General features: G+C 40.5%; 1 protein-coding gene across 1 annotated transcript; it reads right to left on the bottom strand.

Moving 5' to 3' along the window:
* Positions 1 to 7,074: 7,074 nt before the first annotated feature.
* On the bottom strand, positions 7,075 to 8,813 carry LOC138907382 (COP1-interactive protein 1-like). Its single transcript, XM_070197980.1, has 6 exons — positions 8,795 to 8,813; positions 8,604 to 8,708; positions 8,240 to 8,508; positions 7,968 to 8,126; positions 7,648 to 7,896; positions 7,075 to 7,512 (listed from the first exon to the last, which is right to left on the bottom strand). The coding sequence occupies exons 1-6, from the start codon at positions 8,811 to 8,813 to the stop codon at positions 7,075 to 7,077; spliced, it is 1,239 nt and encodes a 412-aa protein (XP_070054081.1).
* Between the last annotated feature and the right edge of the window lie 14,522 nt (positions 8,814 to 23,335).

Below are 23,335 nucleotides of genomic sequence, written 5' to 3'. Positions count from 1 at the left end.
AATATAGGAAATCTACAGATTTACCAGGTAATTTGTTTTTTCCTTTTTTACTTCCTATGAGTATTTATGAAATTGTAAACAGTTTGGCGCCCACCGTGGAGCTAAGGATAACAGTGGTTGTTTGATATAAATCCGCAATACGCACTAGTTTACAACTCCGAATCAGCAATGGCAAACCCTCGATTCATGGCTTTACCTATCGGCCATGAAGCCGGCCTTCAGGATGAAACCAACAACTTGATACCTAGGGTCGGAAGGCCACTTAACAATGTCACTGAAGCTCGAGTCGAAGCACCTGAAATCCGAGTCGAAGTACCACTAGATGTCAATTCACAAGTGGCTCTTGAGTCGAACCAACATTCCGAACCGGAAAAAAGCATTCAGGGCGGTACTCGATCCGTAGCTCGAGACGCCCATAACGTGGAGGAGATCGGAGTCAGCTTATGGATGATCTTCGAGATGTTACAAGCCCAGCAAATAGCAATAGCTCAGTTGCAAAACCAAACTCAGGTACAAAGCAGGCCAGAGCCCGATCCGCTTCGGGAAATCACTCACAGAACGGAGCTAGCCATGGTGAAGTCAAACGAGCAAGAATCGGGGACTACTCCCGAAATTACCAAATTGCTCGAGGAACTCACAAAACGAGAGGAAGCCAACGATAAAAAAGTAGAAACATATAATTCCAGGGTCGATCAGATCCCGGGAGCTCCACCAATGATAAAAGGGTTGGATTCGAATAAATTCATCCAAAAGCCTTTTCCCTCGAGTGCAGCCCCAAAATCAACCCCTAAAAAATTCCGTATGCCCGAAATTCCCAACTATAACGGTACAACCGATCCCAACTAACATGTCACCTCTTACACGTGTACCATCAAGGGTAACGATCTGGAAGATGATGAGATCGAATCAGTGTTATTGAAGAAATTTGGAGAGACCCTCTCGAAGGGAGCGATGATTTGGTATCATAATTGGCCCCCAAATTCCATCGATTCTTTTGCCATGTTAGCGGACTCGTTTGTAAAGGCGCATGCTGGTGCCATAAGGTTGCAACAAGGAAATCGGACCTCTTCAAAGTAAAGCAAAGCGGTAATGAAATGTTGAGGGAGTTCGTGTCCCGATTTCAAATGGAACACATGGAATTGCCACCGGTCACATACGACTGGGCCGTCCAAGCTTTCACCCAAGGGTTGAATGAGCAAAGTTCAATAGCATCACGTCGGCTGAAGCAAAATTTAATCGAGTATCCAGCAATGACTTGGGCAGATGTGCACAACCGATATCAGTCAAAAATCAGGGTCGCAGACGACCAGTTGGGAGCTCCTTCCGCATCCATGCACCATAACAGGGCAGCTATCAAAAACCAGAGGGATATCGACAGAGAACGAAGGTCGAATAGAGACCGATATCAATCGTACATCACGGATCGAATGAACAATGGCTCGGCGTGCAACTCCGCTCGGAACAATCGAAGGAGTGATCGAGGACAAAATTCTCGGGGGCTTATGAGCAAGAGTGGCTTCGATAAATATGGCGATCCCATAGAGGCACCCCAGCTATCGGAGTATAATTTCAGCGTCGACGCATCAGGGATTGTATCGGCGATCGAAAGTGGCCCAGACCCATACAAACTGACTCTTCCCAAAGAAACCCGAATTCGATGTGCAAGTATCATGGCACGCATGGCCACAGGACCGAGGATTGCAGATAATTAAGAGAAGATGTAGCCCTCTTATTCGATGAGGGCCACCTTCGAGAGTTCCTCAACGACTGAGCCAGGAATCACTTCAGAGAATAGGACGCCAACAAAAAGGATAAACAAGAGGAACCTCTGCATATCATCCATATGATCATCGGTGGGGTCGATACTCCGCAGGGACCCGTGCTCAAGTACGGCAAGATACCGGCTATAGGGGGAAAATGAACTCGAGGTTATGTACCCGAGGGCATTTTATCATTCGGAATTGAAGAAGCCGAGGGCATCTCTCAACCTCACAACGACGCTCTGGTAATTTCTATCCTATTAAATAAAGCTCAAGTTAAGCGTGTTTTAGTGGATCCAGATAGCTCTACGAATATCATCCGATCTTGGGTAGTGGAGCAGCTCGGTTTGTTAAATCAAGTGGTGCCCGCAGCTCGGTCTTGAACGGTTTCAATATGGCCAGCGAAATGACTAAAGGGGAGATTACTCTACCTGTGAATGTAGCTGGAACCATCCAAAATACCAAATTCCATGTAATCGAAGGGGATATGAGGTACAATACCCTATTCGGAAGACCTTGGATCCACAATATGAAGGCAGTGCCTTCGACACTCCACCAAGTAATGAAATTTCCTACGTCGAACGGCGTGAAAACAGTATACGGGGAGCAACATGCTGCGAAGGAAATGTTTGCGGTTGATGAGGTAACACCGATGCCAACGCTATCGGTCTCGGAAAGATCGAGCACTAAAGATAGATGAGAAACCAAATAGCAATCACAGCCACCAGTCTCGACCGAACCAGTGGAACAAGAAATAGAGGATGACGAGGAAGAGTTTCTGACACCTCGAACTTTCATCATCCCCGACGACTCCGACGCCACCAAATCTACGATCGAAGAACTGGAGCAGGTCATAATAATCGAATATCTGCCCGAGAAAAAGTTATACCTGGGAAAAAGATTGACCCCCGAACTCATGGAAAAACTCATTCGATTTCTTATTGATAACATGGACTGTTTTGCTTGGTCCCATTTAGACATGATGGGGATCCCACCGTCGATAACGACACACCAGCTGAGCTTGGACCCTAGGTTCAAATCGGTAAAGCAAAAAAGAATACCACAGTCCGAGGTAAAACACGCATTTGTAAAGGATGGGTTAACTAAACTTCTCAAAATAGGATCAATTCGGGAGGTAAAATATCCCGAGTAGTTAGCCAGCGTAGTTGTAGTCCCTAAAAAGGGGAACAAACTTAAAATGTGCATAGATTATAAAGATCTAAATAAAGCATGCCCCAAAGATTCTTTTGCACTGCCTAGCATCGATTGCATGATCGATGCCACATCCGGCCACGAGATCTTTACTTTTCTCGACGCCTACTCCGGGTACAATCAAATTCGAATGAACCCGGAGGACCAGGAAAAGACTTCATTTATCACCAAGTATGGAACCTATTGCTATAATGTAATGCCATTCGGGCTAAAAAATGCAGGAACTACTTACCAACGCCTAGTGAATAAAATGTTCGAAGAACAAATAGGTAAGTCAATGGAAGTTTACATTAATGGCATGCTAGTTAAGTCCCTGCGCGCAGAGGATCATTTGACTCATTTGCAGGAAACATTCAATATCTTAAGAAAATACAACATGAAACTCAACCCCGAGAAATGTGCTTTCGGGGTTGGATCGGGCAAGTTCCTTGGTTTCATGGTATCGAATTGGGGAATCGAGATCAACCCCGACAAAATTAAGACCATCGAAGACATCACCGTCGTGGATAGAGTGAAAGCAATGCAAAGGCTGACCGGGGCGGATAGCTGCCTTAGGACGATTCATTTCGAGGTCATCAGATCGAAGCCACAAATTCTTCTCCCTACTCAAAAGGAAGAATGATTTTTCCTGGACCCCGGAATGCCAACAGGCACTAGAACAATTGAAGTGGTACCTATCAAGCCTGCCACTACTTCACACTCCGAGGACAGATTAGAAGTTGTACTTATACTTCGCGGTATCGAAAATCGCGCTAAGTGACGTCCTAATTCGAGAAGAGCAAGGTACACAGTTTCCTGTCTATTATGTAAGTCAGACCTTAGGGAAAGCAGAGGCTAGATACCCTCACTTAGAGAAATTAGCACTTGATCTAATAAGCGCCTCTAGAAAGTTAAGACCATACTTTCAATGTCACCCCATATGCGTTTTGACCACTTACCTACTTCGCAATATTTTGCACAAGCCCGAACTATCGGGTCGATTGGACAAATGGGCCGTCGAACTCAGTGGGTACGATATCGAATATCAGCCACGTACGACCATTAAGTCCCAAATTTTAGCGGACTTCGTTGCCGATTTCACGCCAACCCTCGTACCCGAAGTTGAAAAAGAACTCTTGTTAAAAACAGGTACGTCATTGGGGGTTTGGACCCTCTACACAGATGGTGCTTCAAATGTGAAGGTGTCTGGGCTTGGTATCGTCCTGAAACCTCCCACATGTGGCATTATTAGACAATCCATCAAAAACACTAGATTAACTAACAATAAGGCCGAGTACGAGGTCATGATTGCAGGTCTCGAGCTAGCTAAAACCCTGGGAGCAGAAGTCATTGAAGCCAAATGTGACTCTTTACTAGTGGTGAACCAAGTAAACAAAACTTTCGAGGTTCGAGAAGATAGGATGCAAAGGTATTTGAACAAATTATAGGTAACTCTACACCGTTTCAAAGAATGGACCCTACAACATGTGCCTCGAGAACAAAACTGTGAGGCTGACGCACTCGCAAATTTAGGGTCGTCAGTCGAGGAAGATAAGATCGACTCAGGGACTGTCGTTCAACTCTCGAAATCTGTAATCGAGGATGGACATGTCAAAATATATTCCACGAACTTATCCTGGGATTGGAGGAATAAGTATATAGAATATTTAAAGAACGGAAAACTCCCATCAAACCCTAAAGAATTGAGGATTCTACGAATCAAGGCTGCTCGATTCACACTGGTTGAAGATGGAACATTATACAGAAGGACGTTCGACGGGCCACTGGCGGTATGTTTGGGACCAGGAGACACCGATTATGTTTTACGAGAGGTTCATGAAGGCACTTGTGGAAACTACTCCGACACCGAACCGTTAATTTGCAAAATCATTAGAGTAGGGTAATACTAGGATAACATGGAGAAGGACACTAAGGAGTTCGTTCGAAAATGTGATAAATGTCAAAGGTTTGCACCAATGATCCACCAACCCGGAGAGCAGCTTCATTCGGTCATTTCTCCCTGGCCATTCATGAAATGGGGAATGGATATCGTCGGCCCCCTACCATCGGCCCCAGGTAAAGCTAAATTCATTCTGTTTATGACTGACTATTTCTCTAAATAGGTTGAAGCACAGGCGTTCGAAAAGGTGAGAGAAAAAGAGGTTATAGATTTCATCTGGGACCACATCGTGCGTAGATTTGGGATACCAGCAGAAATAACATGCGACAATGGTAGACAATTTATCGGCGGTAGAGTGACGAAATTCCTCGAAGACCATAAATTAAAAAGAATACCGTCTACACCATATCATCCTAGTGGGAACGGACAGGCTGAATCAACGAACAAGATTATCATCCAAAACATAAAGAAAAGATTGAACGAAGCTAAAGAAAAGTGGAGAAAAATTTTGCCTGAAGTCCTTTGGGCATATCGGACAACATCTAAATCCAGTATATGAGCAACCACATTTTCCCTAGTGTATGGATTCGAATCTCTAATTTCGGTCGAAGTCGGGGAACCAAGCGCAAGGTTTTGATATACATCAGAAGAATCGAACTACGAGGCAATGAATACTAGCCTCGAATTATTAGATGAAAAATGATAGGTGGCACTAGTTCGAATGGCTGCACAAAAACAACGAATTGAAAGGTACTACAATAGAAGAACCAACCTCCGCCATTTCAAGGTCGGGGACTTGGTCCTAAGGAAGGTCACCGTTAACACTCGAGATCCTAATGAAGGGAAGCTCGGCGCAAATTGGGAAGGGCCCTATCAAGTCCTCGATATAGTCGGGAAAGGGTCTTATAAACTTGCAGCAATGGATGGAAAACCATTACCAAACAATTGGAACATATCGCTTCTCAAACGATACTACTGTTAAGGTATGATTTTATCCTCTATCATCTACATACGTACAGTCGACACTAACTTATTGCAGGAATTCGACGAAAAACATCAAGACCTCAGGTTTCAAAGCACGCGTTATACTCTTTTTCCCTCAAGTTTCGCTTTTATCCCGAATGGGTTTTTCCGACAAGGTTTTTAACGAGACAACAACTATGTGCTACTCGGGGATAAATCAACAGTATCTGAAGCTCCTTCATAATCAACCTAGGATACTGGGGGGCTACCAAGCGAATAAATCAAGTTCGGCACAAGAAAGTTGCACCATATCAAACTCATGACAAATAGGGTCTCGATAGAGAAAAGTGTAAGGGCCAAATGGTCAAAACGAGCCATGCCCACGTAGTTTTACTCGGACTCTGGCAAAAGATACAAACACATGTGTAATGACTTATAAAGGAGAACTTCTTTTTTAGATATCTCTTACTTTGAAAAGATTTTCTTGCTTCATGATTCAAACAGGCTTAAAGGCCAACCATCATCAAAGGGATTTTTGATAGCGATAATCAAAAGCCTACGGGCTAAGATATTCTGAGTTCGAGTTCGAAATAATCACTTACTCAAATTAAAGCCTAAAATCTATCTGAGTTCGAGTTCGAAACAATCACTCACTCAAAAAGCCTACGGGCTAAGATATTTTGAGTTCGAGTTCGAAACAATCACTCACTCAAATTAAAGCCTAAAGGCTATCTGAGTTCGAGTTCGAAACAATCACTCACTCAGTCATAAAAAACCTACGGGCTAAGATATTCTGAGTTCGAGTTCGAAACAATCACTCGCTCAATTATTAAAAGCCTAAGGGATATCTTACTTCGAGTTCGAGCAATCACTCACTCGATCGTAAAAATCTACAGGCTAATATACTTTGAGTTCGAGTTCGAAACAATCACTCACTCACTTATCAAAGCCTAAAGTCTATCTTGCTTCGAGTTCAAACGTTCACTCGACTACTAAACCTGTGAGCTACTTTTATTTTTCGAGTTCGGGAAAGCGCCCACTCGACCACTAAGCCTGTGGGCTACTTTTATTTCGAGCTCGAGCGAATACTCACTCGGCCATAAAGGCTACGAAGGCCGAATTCGATGAAATCACCTAAATCCTCATAAAACCATCCGCAAGGCATGAATGAAATCTTCATGATACAAGGCAGTAAAAGAAAAAGATATTTGTATAGATATACAAGGGTGGTTTACATAAATTAATGCAACATAGAAGAAGCTAAGGGCTAAGCTTCTGGTTATCATCCAGAGCGGTCTCTTCTCCACCGGGCTCCCTCCCCCCCCCCCCTTCGGACCCGCTCTTGCTACCTTCATTATCATCATCATCAAAAGCCAAAGCTTCAGGTTCAGCTTCGAGCTCTTTAGCCCTTTTTATATCTTCGGCAAGGTCGAAACCTCGAGCATGTATCTCCTTGAGGGTCTCCCTCCGAGATCGACACTTAGCAAGTTCGGCAACCCAATGTGCTCGAGTGTCGGCAGTATTCGCTGTCTCTCTTGCCTCCATTTGAGCAGCCTCAGCATCAGCCCGATACACGGTAATGGACTTGTCTGCCATGACTTTCGATGACTCAACCTCCGCCTTGGCCTCAGCAAGTCGTGTTTCAAGCTCCTTGATCCTTTTGGCCTGAGCCGAACCCTTTTGCTTGACGCTTCGAAGCTGAACTTTGGACGATAATAATTTGGCCAAGATGGTTTATTTTTATGCAGCCAGGCGGTCGATAGTCTCCTTCCACCGGTTACATTCGGCCTTGATTTGATCGACTTCTTCCCGAAGCAACCCTATCTTTTCAACCTTTTGCTGTAGCTGAGACAATGAAGGATTAGCTTCCACAGTTGGGTCAAACCCATACTCTAACAGAACGAGGCTCACGTGTTTATCTAGTTCGGCCTCTTCTTCATGAGCCTTAGCCAAATCTGCATAGAGGTCCTTTATAGCATCATCCTTTTGGCTGCAAAGAAGCCGCAGAGCATCTTTCTCCCCCGAGACCTTCTGAAGCTCGGCCTCACACTGGCTGAGGTCGACTCGAAACCTGCTAATGGCCTGCACAGTAGGGAAAAAACACAAGTCAAGTTTAGAAAAGAATATGAAGCCAAGCACAGTAAAATCATTACCCGAGAAATGAAACATTGGGCCTCTTCTAGGAGAAGAGAAGTGTCACTGATGTCGGAGGCATCATCGACTCCAGTAAAGCAATCCTGAAAAGGGTCCCCTACACTAGAGCCTCCGTCCATATTGGGGGTTTTCAATTCTCGAGCTTCCTTTAACGCCTCCTAAGAAAAGTTCAGAAGAGAAGGCAAATGACCCACTATCATAGTCCAAACGAACCGCTCGGGATGCTCTGATCGAGACTCGGGGTACCGGAACTGACCTAGACTGGTATAACCGGCATCAGCTCAGAAAGTCTAGCGACCTCGATAGCTTTCGCAGATCGGATCACCAAAGCCGAGGTATCGTCTTCTTCTTTTTCTCTCAGTCGTTGGACCGAGTCCATCGAAAGAGCGATTGCCTTCCTCCTCACCCTTCGAGTTTTGGGCTTAGGGTTCTCTGGCCGAGAGATGGCTTTTCGCTTCTTATCTTTCCCCGGTTCCGGGACCGGGGACTTGGTTCCTTCTTCACCACTCGAAGGCCTCAAAATGGCATCCTTGGTTACACCTGCATGAAAGGAAACCGGTAACGAATGGAGCATTAAAAACATTTCGATGAACACGAGAAGTGACCCTTACCGTGATTTTTGGCATCCTATCTACCTTTTACCAAATCACGCCAAGCGCGTTCAGCATATGAGGAAGTCGAGGCTAACTTCTGAACCCAATCCTCGAGGTCGGGTACCGCTTGTGGCATCCAAGGGGCAGCTGTATATCGGAGAAAGATATCAGATAGAATCGGAGAAAGATACAAAAAGCAACGCCTTATGAAAACCACTTACGATCGAAATTACATTCCTCAGGGAACGACATCTTCTCTTCCGGAATGAGATCATGGGTCCTCACCCGAATATAACGGCCCATCTAACCCCGATCCTTGTCTTTGTCGATGCTCGACATCAAAGCTTTCGATGCTCGACGATGAAGCCTGATTAGTCCTCGAAAGATTTGAGGCAGATACAATCGTATAAGGTGATTTAGGGTAAAATCCAGCCCTCCGGCTTTATCGGAGAAGAAGCGAAGTAAGGTTACTATATGCCATAGAGAAGGATGAATTTGACCGAGGGTGACTTGATATCTTTTGAAAAAATCAATGATCACTGGGTCGACGGGACCTAACGTGAAGGGGTAAGTATAAAAACTTAAAAACCCCTCCACGTGAGTGATGACGCTCTCTTCGGGAGAGGGAATTTGCAACACAATCTCGGAACCCCAATTGCAGTCTTTCCTCACAACCTCGAAATAGCCCTCTGTTATCGAGCACATGTACATCGACACATGCTCACATCGACCCGGAACAGACGAAGGATTTTCAACCTTAAAATCGATCTTCAGAGTACACGGGCCAGGAACATACTCATGGGGAGGCGGCTCCACCGGCGCCTTGTCGCCGGACGGCCGTGAAGAGGAAGCTTTCTCCTTCTGAGGTACGGTTTTTGAAGTTTTTGCCATTGATGTAAGAGAAAGAAAAGCAAAGGAAAATAAAAGGTTGATGGTGCCAAACGCTGGTGAAGGCGGCTCTACAAGCGGCGAAACAGAGGCAGAAAGAGTAAGAAAATTTGGGAGAATGAGGATGTAAAAGTGGTAAATGATAAATGGAAGGGCTATTTATAGGCTTATACCGTGGCGGTTCAGTATCAGCAGTGGCTGACCACCGTCTGACGTGCATTAAATACCTTGAAAGACTAAATCGACGAGACAGCTATCACATACATTACGATCGAGCCCAGTGAAAACGTCAGCTTATAATCCGATCGAGCCGTCGGAAATCATATCGCTTCTCACCACATTCTTCCTGAGAAACGAGGGGACTATCTGTATACGGTCGAAATAGATTTCGGCCTCCGTATGTTTGTTCGAGCTCGAATGGTAAGCGATCGAAGTGAGATCTCGAGACGAGTTCCGAGGATAGTACATACAAACCTCGAGCTCCAAGGCCGATCGAGGAATCGGCTCGATGTCATTATCGAGCCCATGACCAAATCGAACCGCATGGCAAGAAGAAGGTTGTCGGAGATGCACTGACCGATTGACACTCATCCCAAATGTCGAACTCGAACTCAAGGCCGAGGGCTCGATCCAATACCGAGCTCGAGCCTGTATCGAGCTCGCAGACAGGAGTCGTTGCAACCGCACTAGGGGAGAGAATCTTGGCAGGAATCGAGGAAGAGACAATTCATCATGGGTTCTCCACTATATATTTTTTATTATAAATAAAGTAACATCCCCCTACTATAAAGAGGGAGAAATCCTTGTAAGCAGAGGACACATTGCAAGAACAGACTACTTCTATTTATTGAAGAATAAATCTCTTAAGTTTTTTGAATAACATACTCACTCTTCTAGTTCAATAATTTATATCTCATTTCTATAGCCAAGAATCCAAACATTTTCACTTCTACGTACGATTTATGTCAGACTATATCACATATTCTTAAAACCACTTATAAATTCAACTATATCCGATTTTCCGGGTAAACAGATATAGATCAGTAATATGCATAGCCATCACCATTAAAAGAAACAATATAGGAAATCTACAGATTTACCAGGTAATTTGTTTTTTCCTTTTTTACTTCCTATGAGTATTTATGAAATTGTATACTTTGATTTTTGATAATTTTTGTTAAGCAACACTATTCACTATTATTAATCATTTGTTGGGATGAATGAATAGAAAATTAAATTATTTTCTATTTGACTTACACTTGGAACTTTATTTACAAATATGGCATGCGCCTATGGATCACTGTTTAACAAATGCCATAGTTAGCATCATGTTCACTACTTGTATGTTGAAATGTGCCTGAGTTTGCCTCAACGCTTTTCTTCTACGATCTGCGGTACATAATTGTGTTTTAATCCTATAGATCAGGGGCGAATCCACCCTTTTACCGTGGGGTGGCATGGCACCTGCTAAGATGATAAATCTTTTATAACTTATGTTGAATTTTCTCAAATTCGGTTAAATATCTTATCCTACCACCTGCAACCGTAAATTAGACAAAGGTGACATGGCTGGTAGATATTTTTGAAAGCTTTTCTCGTGTGTAAAATTCAAGTTAAAAATTATCTTGAACCTTGTCCGACTTTCCCTTTTCGTGTGCTTTTATTTCTTTTTGTTCCGGCCATTTTTCTTTTCGGCTACCTCCCAATTTTCTATTTATCGTTTCATTATTTTTTGTATTTTTTTCTCTTTATTCTATTATTTATATGTGGTCTCTAACGAGAACACTCAAAAAGAGACTCCAAAATTATAAAATTCTATAAAATAAACATTCCTCTTAATCTCAAATTCATGAGTTTTAGTCTTAATGGGAATTTTTGATTGAGATAAAAAAAAATTCATCTTTTTTTATTATATCATAAAAATTTATGTTATTCTATGGTTATTAAGTATAATTTAAATCACTTTACTATTAAATTATGACAAAAAATTCGTAAGCATTGCTTAAAAAATATGAGATTTATGATTTTGATTTTTGAGAACTTGTAGTTTATTTAATTCTATATTTGTGGGGTATAATTTATCTATTGAAGATATTTTAAAAAAAATTCTTATTCTGATTGATGTAATCCCGTTATTGAAGATGTTATCTTACTTGTGTAAATTTATTTTTAATATACAAAAAAAAAAAGGATCTAATTTCCTAGTAAAAATATTGGTTTTACTTGTGTTGTTATAATAAAGGTATGATTCCTTATTTAAAATGATAATTACGTCTATTTTTTAATATCTGAGATGTAATTTTTGTATTTGCAAATTAAAAATACCTATTAAGTTGATCCGAATAAACTCAAAAAAATCGAATAAACATTCCTAACAAATTTCATATTAGTCATTATAAGGTATACATTAAAAGAAATTATGGCACCCACTACCTTCAAATCTTAGATCCGCCTCTGCTATAGATGCATGGGTTCTTTCTAATTGTAACATTTTATTATTTTGAATGGGTATCAAATTCTTATTTTCTATTAAGTCTTAATTTTGTGTTACAATCGTTTTAACATGTTACTTGGATTGCTGCATCATAAAATTGGTGATATATAATTGTACACCTTTATAATTACTTTTTCTTTTTTAAATATTAAGACAATCATATATATTTCCAGTTGAAATTGCTCGTTTTTCAAATCAAACCACAATAATTAATAGTGTGTTTGTACCATTTTAAATCACAGAAATTGGAAAAAAATATTTATATTAATTGTATGGGACTCACGTGCAACATACATATCCAAAAACTAGTACATATAAGTAATATCAACAAGTTATGATTAAGGCTTAGTCATAATGGTATACTTGCATTAGGTTTGGTTTTATCTGTGGAGGTATTTTTAATATATTAACAAATTTGTATGTCATTAGAAATTATAGAAATCTTAGTACAAGAGAATCCTAAAGGTATCGTATATTGGAATATATCGTCCAAATTGAGTAATTGTGAGGATGGATATGACCAATCTTTGCGTAACGACCCGTCCGGTTGTTTTGAGCATTTACGCTCCTTTCAACTATTTGAACTCTTGAAAAATTCCTACGAGGTATTATAACTTGTGTGAATTGTCGGTTTTGGTTTTAAGATATTTCGGAGTTAGCTTGGAAGCTTAAGTTGAAATAATTGACCGGATGTGGACTTATGTATAAACGACCTCGGATTTGAATTATGATAATTCCAATAGCTCCGTATGGTGATTTTGGACTTAGAAGCGTGTTCGGAAATATTTTTGGAGGTCCGTAGTGGAATTAGACTTCAAATGCCGAAAGTTGAATTTTTGAAAAGTTTGACCAGGGGGTTGACTTTTTGATATCGGGCTTGAAATAGGATTCTGGAAATTTGAATAGTTTCGTTATGTCATTTATGACTTGTGTGCAAAATTTGAAGTCAATCGAACGTGATTTGATATGTTCTGGAGTCGTTTGTAGAAATTGGAAGTTTCAAAGTTCATTAGGCTTGAATTGAGGTGCGATTCGTGGTTTTAGCGTTGTTTGATGTGATTCGAGACTTCGACTAAGTTCGTATGATGTTTTAGGACTTGTTGGTATATTTGGTTGAGGTCCCGAGGGACTCGGGTGAGTTTCGGTAGGTTAACAGGTCGATTTTGGACTTAGCATGTTGGCTGAAGACTGCTGGTGTATTTTTCTGGTTTCCTTCTTCGCGTTCGCGAGTGGGCCCTCGCGTTCACGAAGGGGAATTTGAGGCAGGCAAGATTTTTCCTTCGCGTTCGCGAGAGGGTCTCGCGTTCGCGAAGAGAGGCTGGAGTCATACGAGGTTGTTCACCGCGTTCGCGTTTGGGTATCGCGTTCGCGAAAGGAAAAATAGTGGGCATGGGTATTTTGCCTTCGCGTTCGCGAAGGGGAGCTCCGTAAAGCATCTCGTTCGCGAGCAGTATCTCGTGTTTGCGAAGAGCAAATATTGGGAAGTACATTTTGTGCTTCGCGAACGCGAGGGACCTGTCGCGTTCGCGAAGAAGAGAGGTCTCGACAGAGAGTTTAAGCAGTTTTTGACGGATTGGAGCTCGGAAAGAGGCAATTTTCGGGAGTTTTTTAAGGAAAACAATGGGGTAAGTTTTCTTAACTCAATATTGGTTAAATTACCCGAATCCATGGTTGTTTTTGTCATTTAATTGGTGAATTAAGTTAAAAAAGTTTGAAAACCCTATTGGTTTAAATTAAAGATTTGAGGGTCGGATTTTAATAAATTTAGTATGGTCAGACTCGTAGTTGAATGAGCTTCTATATTTTATAACTTTTGTCGGGTTCCGAGATGTAGGCCCCACGGATAAGTTTTGAGTTAAATTTCGGATTTTATGAGAAATTAGTATTTTCTTATGGAATTAATTCTAATAAATTTTATTGACTGAATCGAATTAATTATGGCTAGATTCGAGGCGTTTGGAGGTCAATTCACAAGGCAAAGGCATAGCGGAGTAAAGAATTACACGGTTTAAGGTAAGTAACACTTCTAAACTTGGTTCTGAGGGTATGAATCTCCGAATTTGGTATGATATAAATTGTTTGGAGGTGACATACACGATAGGTGACGAGCATGTGGACGCGTACTATATAAATTGTGTCTTGAATAAATCCTGTGCAATTGTAAGATTAATGAATCATGTTATTATCTGAACATTCTCCACGTGTTAGAGAAATTAAGCTGAGGCTCCTATTAAATATCATGTTTAGGCTACGTGCCAATATTTTGGGACCCATGGGGTCGTGTTATTGTTGAATTAATTGTTCAAAAATATATATTTCACACTCGGTAATAATTGTCCATTGTGAGGATATTTAAGGGATTGAGCTACGCAACGCAGCAGGCCATTGGCTTTATATATGTTATTATTAAATGGATTGGGGCTGCCCGCCTGCAGCAGGCCAGAATGGCTTTATACATTATTATTGTTCTGGATCGGGGCTGCCCGCCTACAGCAGGCCTTATTGGCTTTACTATTTTATGGATCGGGGTTGCCCGCCTGCAACAGGCCTTATTGATTTTACTATTTTATGGATCGGGGATGCCCGCTGCAGCAGGCCTTATAGGCTTTGTTATTATACGGATCGGGACTGCTCGCCTGTAGTAGGCCATATTAGCTTTGTATTACGCTTGGGCTGAAGGAGCCCCTCCGGAGTCTGTACACACCCCCAATGAGCATAGATGATCATCGATATTCGGGATGGATTTTCCAGGGCATGGACTTGCCTTACTTACTACTTATATATATATATTTGGAATGGATTTTCCCAAGGCATGGACTTGCCTTACTTAATTGTATTGTAATGAGCTATTTGGACATGGATCTTGTCAGTATCATTTATATATAGGGATAAGTTATCCCAGGGATGGATTAGCCTTATACGGTACTGAGTGACTGACTATCAGTCGATGTGTAATTATATACGGGTTGGAACACCCTTGGGCTGGATTGGCCATAAACGGTACCGAGTGACTGGATAATTTGTGACCAGTATTTACATGAGGTCTTTCTACTGAGATGTCATATTCCTCATATCATGCAGTATTGATCTATTTCACTTGTACTGAGTTTAACTGTTAAACTTGAAAGCTTGCCTACATTTCTGTGCCATTACTTTTACTGGACTGTACCTGCGGAGCTCATCATTTCTTTCAGCCCAGAGGTTAGTCTTGTTACTTATTGAGTTAGTTGTACTCATACTATACTCTGCACCTCGTGTGTAGATCCAGGTGCTTTCGGACACGGAGATTGTTAGATTTCAGAGTACTATCAGTTGGAGACTATCAAGGTAGCTGCTTGGCGTCCGCTGACCTTGTCTCTCTTTCCTTCAGTTATTGTACTGTTCTATACTTACAGGCAGTGGTTTTTATCAGTCAAACATTGTATTCACATTAGATGCTCATGTACTCAGTGACACCAGGTTTTGGGAGTGTTATATTTGAAATTGTGAGATTTTCTTCCGTTGAAATTAATTATTTGTTTTCAAATTTAAAAGATATGGTGGATTATTGAGATTTTCGGCTTGCCTAGTATTGAGATAGGCGCCATCACGATAGGTGAGAGTTTGGATCGTGACAAGTTGATATCAGAGCTTTAGGTGACATAGGTCTCACGAGTCATGAGCAGGTTTAGTAGAGTCTTACGGATCGGTACGGAGACGTCTGTACTTATCTTTTAGAGGCTGCTAAAACCTTATGAAAATTTCATTTTCTTGTATTCTATCATGCGGAATTGATTCAGCTTGAAACATAACTCTTTGAATTCCTTTCACGCATTCGTATGCGCACATGAGCGCTCAGTATCAGCTTTGCATCGCCGGTTTGTGATTTCATGAACGATGTTCAAGATGTGTATTCTGTATTTTGGTGATAGGCCAGTCTGGAAGACTTGAGGCCAAGTTTAGACCACAACTTAGGCTCGGTAGCTTCAGTTGTAACATGTACATTTGGGCTCATATGTACGGTAATGTCCTTACGAGTGGAATTTATGGCTCGATGAGTGGTAGAATGGCTTTGTGATAAGTATATATGATGTAATTGCGGGATGTGTTAAGACTATTTGAATGTGACGAGAAGTGTTTCCTTGAAATGTAAAGGAAGGCCACTGGGTGCGTTATTTTTGTTTTGATGTGACATACAATCTCAAGTGTGAATACTTTGAAAGATCTTTCACGTTGTTAAATTTTGGGGAAAATTAAATTCTCGTGTTTGGTTAATGAGTTTGGACTCAGAAAGATTAAGTGATTTCATAGTAATTGTGGTTACTAAAGGGTATAACAAGATACCAATTTGAGACTAAGCAGACGGGTTATCTCCTGCGAATTAATCTATGTAGGTGTGTTCCTTATGATGTGAATAGAGAGTTTCTTTTCTGCCAGCGGGGCGTATGTGTTGAGACTTGAATTTGAATCTGGTTGAGAAAGTTGACTTGAATGTTAAGAGAATGAATGCGAGATTAGCGGATGATTGGGGTATTTTATGGTTGGTGTGTCTTGAGCTTGAGAAGAATTTTCGTTGAACTGACTGCGGTATTAAGGCAGTAATAAAGCATGGGTATTGTGAGTTATCAAATATTTTAATCTATAGCTTTGAGCCAAGTGGGGGAGCATGCTATTGACAATTCAATTCATGGTTATGTGTCAAATTTTTGTTTGGTCTAAAGTATACTTGGGAATCAGAGATGACTTGCAGAGGTGGATTCGGGAATGACTCGAGTGAGGAAATTTCTGGATACGAGTTATATTGTGCTTTATGAGTATATGAAAATCGTGGGATGAGTGAGCTGTTATTTGTGAATGATGTAGTGTACACGGAGTATGAATTTGATAGGTAGTATTAAAGTAGAGTTACTTCTTTGAGTGTTGTTGTGCTGATGGGGCACGTGTCTTTTGGCACATTTGGGCGGTGTAATGTGGATTTGAACAAAGGGGATGACTCTAGAGAAAGTTCTAATGGATTCGAGATTAATATGTAACAATTGAGAATTTTTGGCAGATTTGTTTATGGCAAAATTCTGAGATTTAAGTTGGATGGTGTCGAGACTTGTGGCATTTTTGTATATCATTATGGATTTTATATTTCGGTATCAGGAAGGTGAATGAAACAGCCTTAGACTCAAATAAGGTATTTTCAGAGTGGGTGTTTCGGTTGTGGTATTTATAGGGGTAATTATGATGTGGTAAGACTCTATAGATATTTTGGTGGCAATATTCTTGGGTTTTGGTGACCTACGTGATTTGGTCGAGTTAGAGGAATTTAGTTCTAATAGCTTGGTTATGTGCAGTTGAATTTCAAAGTGTTCTTGGTGGTTTCTACCATGGTTTGAACCGGATATTTCTACTAGTGTGGAAAACGTGTTGTGTATTGTGATTTTCTCCTGGAAGGAAGCAAGAGGAATGTTTCTAACTAGCTGGGTATGTAATTTGCTGGTGACTCAGAGTTGATAATGAGATTTTTGTGCTTATCACATGATGGCATGTTAGATGTGGTGTGTTGTGCAGAATTTAGATTTATATGTACGAGGTGGCAGTTCATTCTTGAAAGGAAGATCACGAATTATGGACGGAATGGTCAGTGTTATATATTTAGATGAATGTTATAGTTTCTCGGCAATCCTTGATAAGGGTGTGTGGTTGAAAGGGGCATTGTGTTTTGATTTACGGAGGTGCATTGGTATTACGATACTCTCCTTGTTAATAGAGTACTGATATACGAGTTATTGATATGTGGCATGGAAGAATTATGAAAATATTCCTAGTGGGATGAACGTGCATGAAGGATGTGATAAACATGCGAGTGCTGGAGTTGTGGTCAGTTACGATGGTTCATGTGTACTTATTTGATTACTCATGTATGATATGCTTGGATTAGAGTCCTGTGACCATGCTAGGCGGATTATGTTATTAGCACGTGAGTTGTCCGTGAGGATCCATGTACTGATATTTTTGGCACGTGAGTTGCCCGTTTGGGTCCAGGTATTGATACTATAGCACGTGAGTTGTCCGTGCGAGTGATGTTAATGTGAGCTCTAGAAGAGATGGTTACTGTTATTAAATTTGTGTGTCTTGGTTCTACTATATATAATGAGCTTATAGCATTACAGTTGTAGTTGTGCTTGTTGAACTTGCAATATGGTTCTCTTCCTTGAGACATCTCCCATATTTGGGTACACGGATTGCGCAGTAGTGGCTGGAGTTATATTGATGTGGCATGTCTGTGGGATACTTGTGTTTAATAAAAATAAGGTCATTGGACCTAGAACAGATACTATCATGTTTGATTCTGGTATATTGGGAGGATAATATTGAAAGTCGGCTTAGAAAGTGATTATGGTTCTGGTTGGGGCGAGAGAGCTCCATGACTTGTTGCTCTGATAAGGGGTCATGATATTTTTGCACGTTTCTTTTATTATCAGCAGTGCACGAAGGTTTTGGAATGAGGTTTGGCTTGATATAAGGTTTAATACTTGTACTTGGTTGGTTTGAGTAGTTACTGTGATCGGAAATGGTACTGCGAGCATATGAGTTGCGTAGTATGTTACATGATTATATCTGGGGTTATGGTTATGTCTTGATACAGCTTGTTCAGACCTATACGGTATGTGAGATTTAGATCTTGGAAAGAATTCTTGGTGCTGGAAATTGGGCTCCAAGTTTTAGGCTAAGGTTAAATTAATGATTTTCAGTTGTGTTATATTGTCAGGCCTATATAGAATAGGGTGACATGAGATCACCCCCGTGTATGTGCGTGGTAAGGTGGAATAGAGATTTGAAGGTTAAGAACAACTCTTGGCTGAGGACGAACGTGTGTTTAAGTGGGGGAGATTGTAACGACCCGATCGGTCGTTTTGAGCATTTACGCTCCTTTTAACTATTTGAAGCCTTGAATAACTTCCTACGAGGTATTATGACTTGTGTGAATTGTCGGTTTTGGTTTTAAGATATTTCAGAGTTAGCTTGGAAGCTTAAGTTGAAATAATTAACCGGATGTGGACTTATGTATAAACAACCTCGGATTTAAATTATGATAATTTCAATAGCTCCGTATGGTGATTTTGGATTTAGAAACGTGTTCAGAAAATTTTTTGGAGGTCCGTAGTAGAATTAGACTTCAAATGCCGAAAGTGAATTTTTGGGAAGTTTGGCCAAGGGGTTGACTTTTTGATATCGGGCTCGAAATCGAATTCTGGAAATTTAAATAGTTTCGTTATGTCATTTATGACTTATGTGCAAAATTTGAGGTCAATCGAACGTGATTTGATAGGTTCTGGAGTCGTTTGTAGAAATTGGAAGTTTCAAAGTTCATTAGGCTTGAATTGAGGTGTGATTCGTGATTTTAGCGTTGTTTGATGTGATTCGAGGCTTCGACTAAGTTCGTATAATGTTTTAGGACTTGTTGGTATATTTGGTTGAGGTCCCAAGGGGCTCGGGTGAATTTCGGGATGTTAACGGGTCGATTTTGGACTTAGCATGTTGGCTGAAGACTGCTGGTGTATTTTTCTGGTTTCCTTCTTCGCGTTCGCGAGTAGGCCCTCGCGTTCGCGAAGGGGAATTTGAGGCAGGCAAGATTTTTCCTTCGCGTTCGCGAGAGGGTCTCGCGTTCGCGAAGAGGAGCTGGAGTCATAGGAGTTTGTTCACCGCGTTCGCGTTTGGGTATCGCGTTCGCCAAGGGAAAAATAGTGGGAATGGGTATTTTGCCTTCGCGTTCGCAAAGGGGAGCTCCGTAAAGCATCGCGTTCGCGAGAAGTGTCTCGCATTCGCGAAGAGCAAATGTTGGGCAGTACATTTTGTGCTTCGCGAAGGCGAGGGACCTGTCGCGTTCGCGAAGAAAAGAGGTCTGGACAAAGAGTTTAAGTTCTGAAAATGGGACTTCATCCCGTTTTCAGTTTTTGACGGATTGGAGCTCAGAAATAGGCGATTTTCGGGAATTTTTCAAGGAAAACAACAGGGTAAGTATTCTTAACTCAATATTTGTTAAATTATCCGAATCCATGGTTATTTTTATCATTTAATTGGTGAATTAAGTTGGAAAAGTTTGAAAACCCTCTTGGTTTAAATTGAAGATTTGAGGGTCGAGTTGAGGTCGGATTTTGGTAAATTTAGTATGGTCAGACTCGTGGTTGAATGGTCTTCCAGATTTTATAACTTTTGTCGGGTTCCGAGATGTGAGCTCCACGGATAATGTTTTAGCTAAATTTTGGATTTTTATGGGAAATTAGTATTTTCTTATGGAATTAATTCCAATAAATTTTATTGACTAAATCGAATTAATTGTGACTAGATTCGAGGCATTTGGAGGCCAATTCACAAGGCAAAGGCATAGCGGAGTAAAGAATTACACGGTTTGAGGTAAGTAACACATCTAAACTTGGTTCTGAGGGTATCAATCCCCGAATTTGGTATGATATAAATTGTTTGGAGGTGACATAAACGATAGGTGACGAGCATATGGACGTGCACCATATAAATTGTGTCTTGAATAAATCATGTGCAGTTGTAAGATTAATGAATCATGTTATTATCTGAACATTCTCCACGTTTTAGAGAAATTGAGCTGAGGCTCCTATTAAAGATCATGTTTAGGCTACGTACCAATATTTTGGGACCCATGGGGTCGTGTTGTTGTTGAATTAATTGTTCAAAAATATATATTTCACACTCGGTAATAATTGTCCATTGTGAGGATATTTATAGGATTGAGCTGCGTAACGCAGCAGGCCATTTGGCTTTATATATGTTATTATTAAATGGATCGGGGATGCCCGCCTGTAGCAGGCCAGAATGGCTTTATACATTATTATTGTTCTGGATCGGGGCTGCCTTCCTGCAGCAAGCCTTATTGGCTTTACTATTTTCTAGATCGGGGCTGCCCGCCTGCAGCCGGCCTTATTGGTTTTACTATTTTATGGATCAGGGACACCCACCTACAGCAGGCCTTATAGGCTTTGTTATTATACGGATCGGGACTGTCCGCCTGCAGTAGGCCATATTGGCTTTGTATTACGTTTGGGTTGAAGGAGCCCCTCCGGAGTCTGTATATACCCCTAGTGAGCGTAGATGATCATCGATATTCGGGATGGACTTCCTAGGGCATGGACTTACCTTACTTACTGCTTATATATATATTTGGGATGGATTTTTCCAGGGCATAAACTTGCCTTACTTAATTATATTGTAATGAGTTATCTGGACATGGATCTTATCAGTATCATTTATATATAGGGATAAGTTATCCCAGGGCTGGATTGGCCTTATACGGTACTGAGTGACTGACTATCAGTCGATGTGTAATTATATACGGGTTGGAGCACCCTTGGGCTGGATTGGCCATAAACGGTACCGAGTGACCGGATAATTTTTTACCAGTATTTACATGAGGTCTTTCTACTGAGATGTCATATTCCTCATATCATGCAGTATTGATCTATTTCACTTGTACTGAGTTTAACTGTTAAACTTGAAAGTATGTCTACATTTCTGTACCATTACTTTTACTGGACTGTACCTGCGGAGCTCATCATTTCTTTCAGCCCAGAGGTTAGTCTTGTTACTTATTGAGTTAGTTATACTCATACTATACTCTGCACCTCGTGTGAAGATCCAGGTGCTTTCGGACACGGAGATTGTTAGATTTCAGAGTACTATCAGTTGGAGACTATCAAGGTAGCTGCTTGGCGTCCGCTGACCTTGTCTCTCTTTCCTTCAGTTATTGTACTGTTCTATACTTTCAGGCAGTGGTTTTTATCAGTCAAACATTGTATTCACATTAGATGCTCATGTATTCAGTGACACCGGGTTTTGGGGGTGTTATATTTAAAATTGTGAGATTTTCTTCCGTTGAATTTAATTATTTATTTTCAAATTTAAAAATATGGTGGATTATTGAGATTTTCGGCTTGCCTAGTATTGAGATAGGCGCCATCACGACAGGTGAGATTTTGGATCGTGACACTTTGTTATAACAGGTAATATATACTAAAAGTTCTAAGATAATTTACGTAGCTAGTAGATAAATAAAATTGACTTCCTGTTAAATTCTCTTATGTATTTCAAGTTTCATATATATAGGTTAATGAGATAAATTTTGGTTTAAATACGTTATCCATGTGTACGGTGAAATAACAACTATTGTTGTCTATATTTAAAAAAAAAAAAAAAAAAACTCTCAAATAGTGGCGGAGCCAGAATTTTCATTAAGGGGAGTCAAAATATAAGAAATAAACTCAATAAGAAGTCAAGGAGTGTCATTATATAGTATATATATATATATATACATATTTAAAAAAATTACCGAATTATACAGTGTAATTTTTTGGCGAAGGAGTGTCGGTTGATACCCCTTTGATGCATGTGGTTCTGCCACTGCTCTCAAAAGTATAACCAATTGTTAGTCCAGTGATAAAGCATCTCGCATTTATGTTGGGTTCGGAAAAGGGTTATACCATAAGGGATATGACATAAACAGTTTACCCTAATATAAGTATTAGTGATTGCTTCCACGACTCGAAATCGTGATATATAAATTATCCGGAGATAATTTTATCGGTGTTCCTACTGTCCTTCCCGTAACCAACTATGTACAAGAATCAACATATTCTATACCAAAAACACAAATGAGACAAAAAGCAATTTCACGTGCACATTGAAATACGCGATTTATCTATTTTAAACTAAGAAAGGTAATGAGAAATTTGTTACACTTTGTAGAAGACAAGAGTGTGTAACGAACCTCTCGGCTAAACCAACAAAATCATGAATAGGCTATTTTGAATGAAACTCGTTTGGGAGAGGATCTTGACCGTCGAATCTCCTAAGCAAAGTGTAACTTCATTCACTTTGCAACTTTTGGAAAGTGAAAGTTTAACCATAATTAATACACAAAAGAAAAGGAGTGAAATTTTTTGTTGGAATTCTCAGAATTATAGTAGTGCATGAAAAGTTCTTGTGGCGCGTCCCTTGTAGGAATTCTAAAATCGACTTAACATGTTTTCTAATTCCCCTTTGACTAACCTTCTTTCAAATGATGACTTTGAGGTACCAAAATTTCCGAACCATGCAATTCAAAATCCTCTTTTTTTTTTTTTATAACCGTGGTGTCCAAACAGCTTGCGCTCAATTCGACTAATTCCACATACTACTTACTACCTCCCACCAGCATAGATCAAAAACGTATCCAAAATTTCAAAAACATGGGTGCACCACTATTTTTAAGAGGAATTTTTAGAAACCGATATTGTTTAGTGGTTATTAACTTCTTATACCTACCATATACATAATTACTTCCTATAGCTACTATTCAGTTGTTACGGTAGTATATTCACATGTATTCGCGATGTTGTATTCATGAATACAGCAG

This window comes from Nicotiana tomentosiformis, chromosome 3 (genome assembly GCF_000390325.3).
Source record: "Nicotiana tomentosiformis chromosome 3, ASM39032v3, whole genome shotgun sequence".
In the NCBI taxonomy this organism is placed as follows: Eukaryota; Viridiplantae; Streptophyta; class Magnoliopsida; order Solanales; family Solanaceae; genus Nicotiana; species Nicotiana tomentosiformis.
Note: the sequence above shows the minus strand (reverse complement) of the source record. Positions and strands in the feature narration are given on the sequence as shown.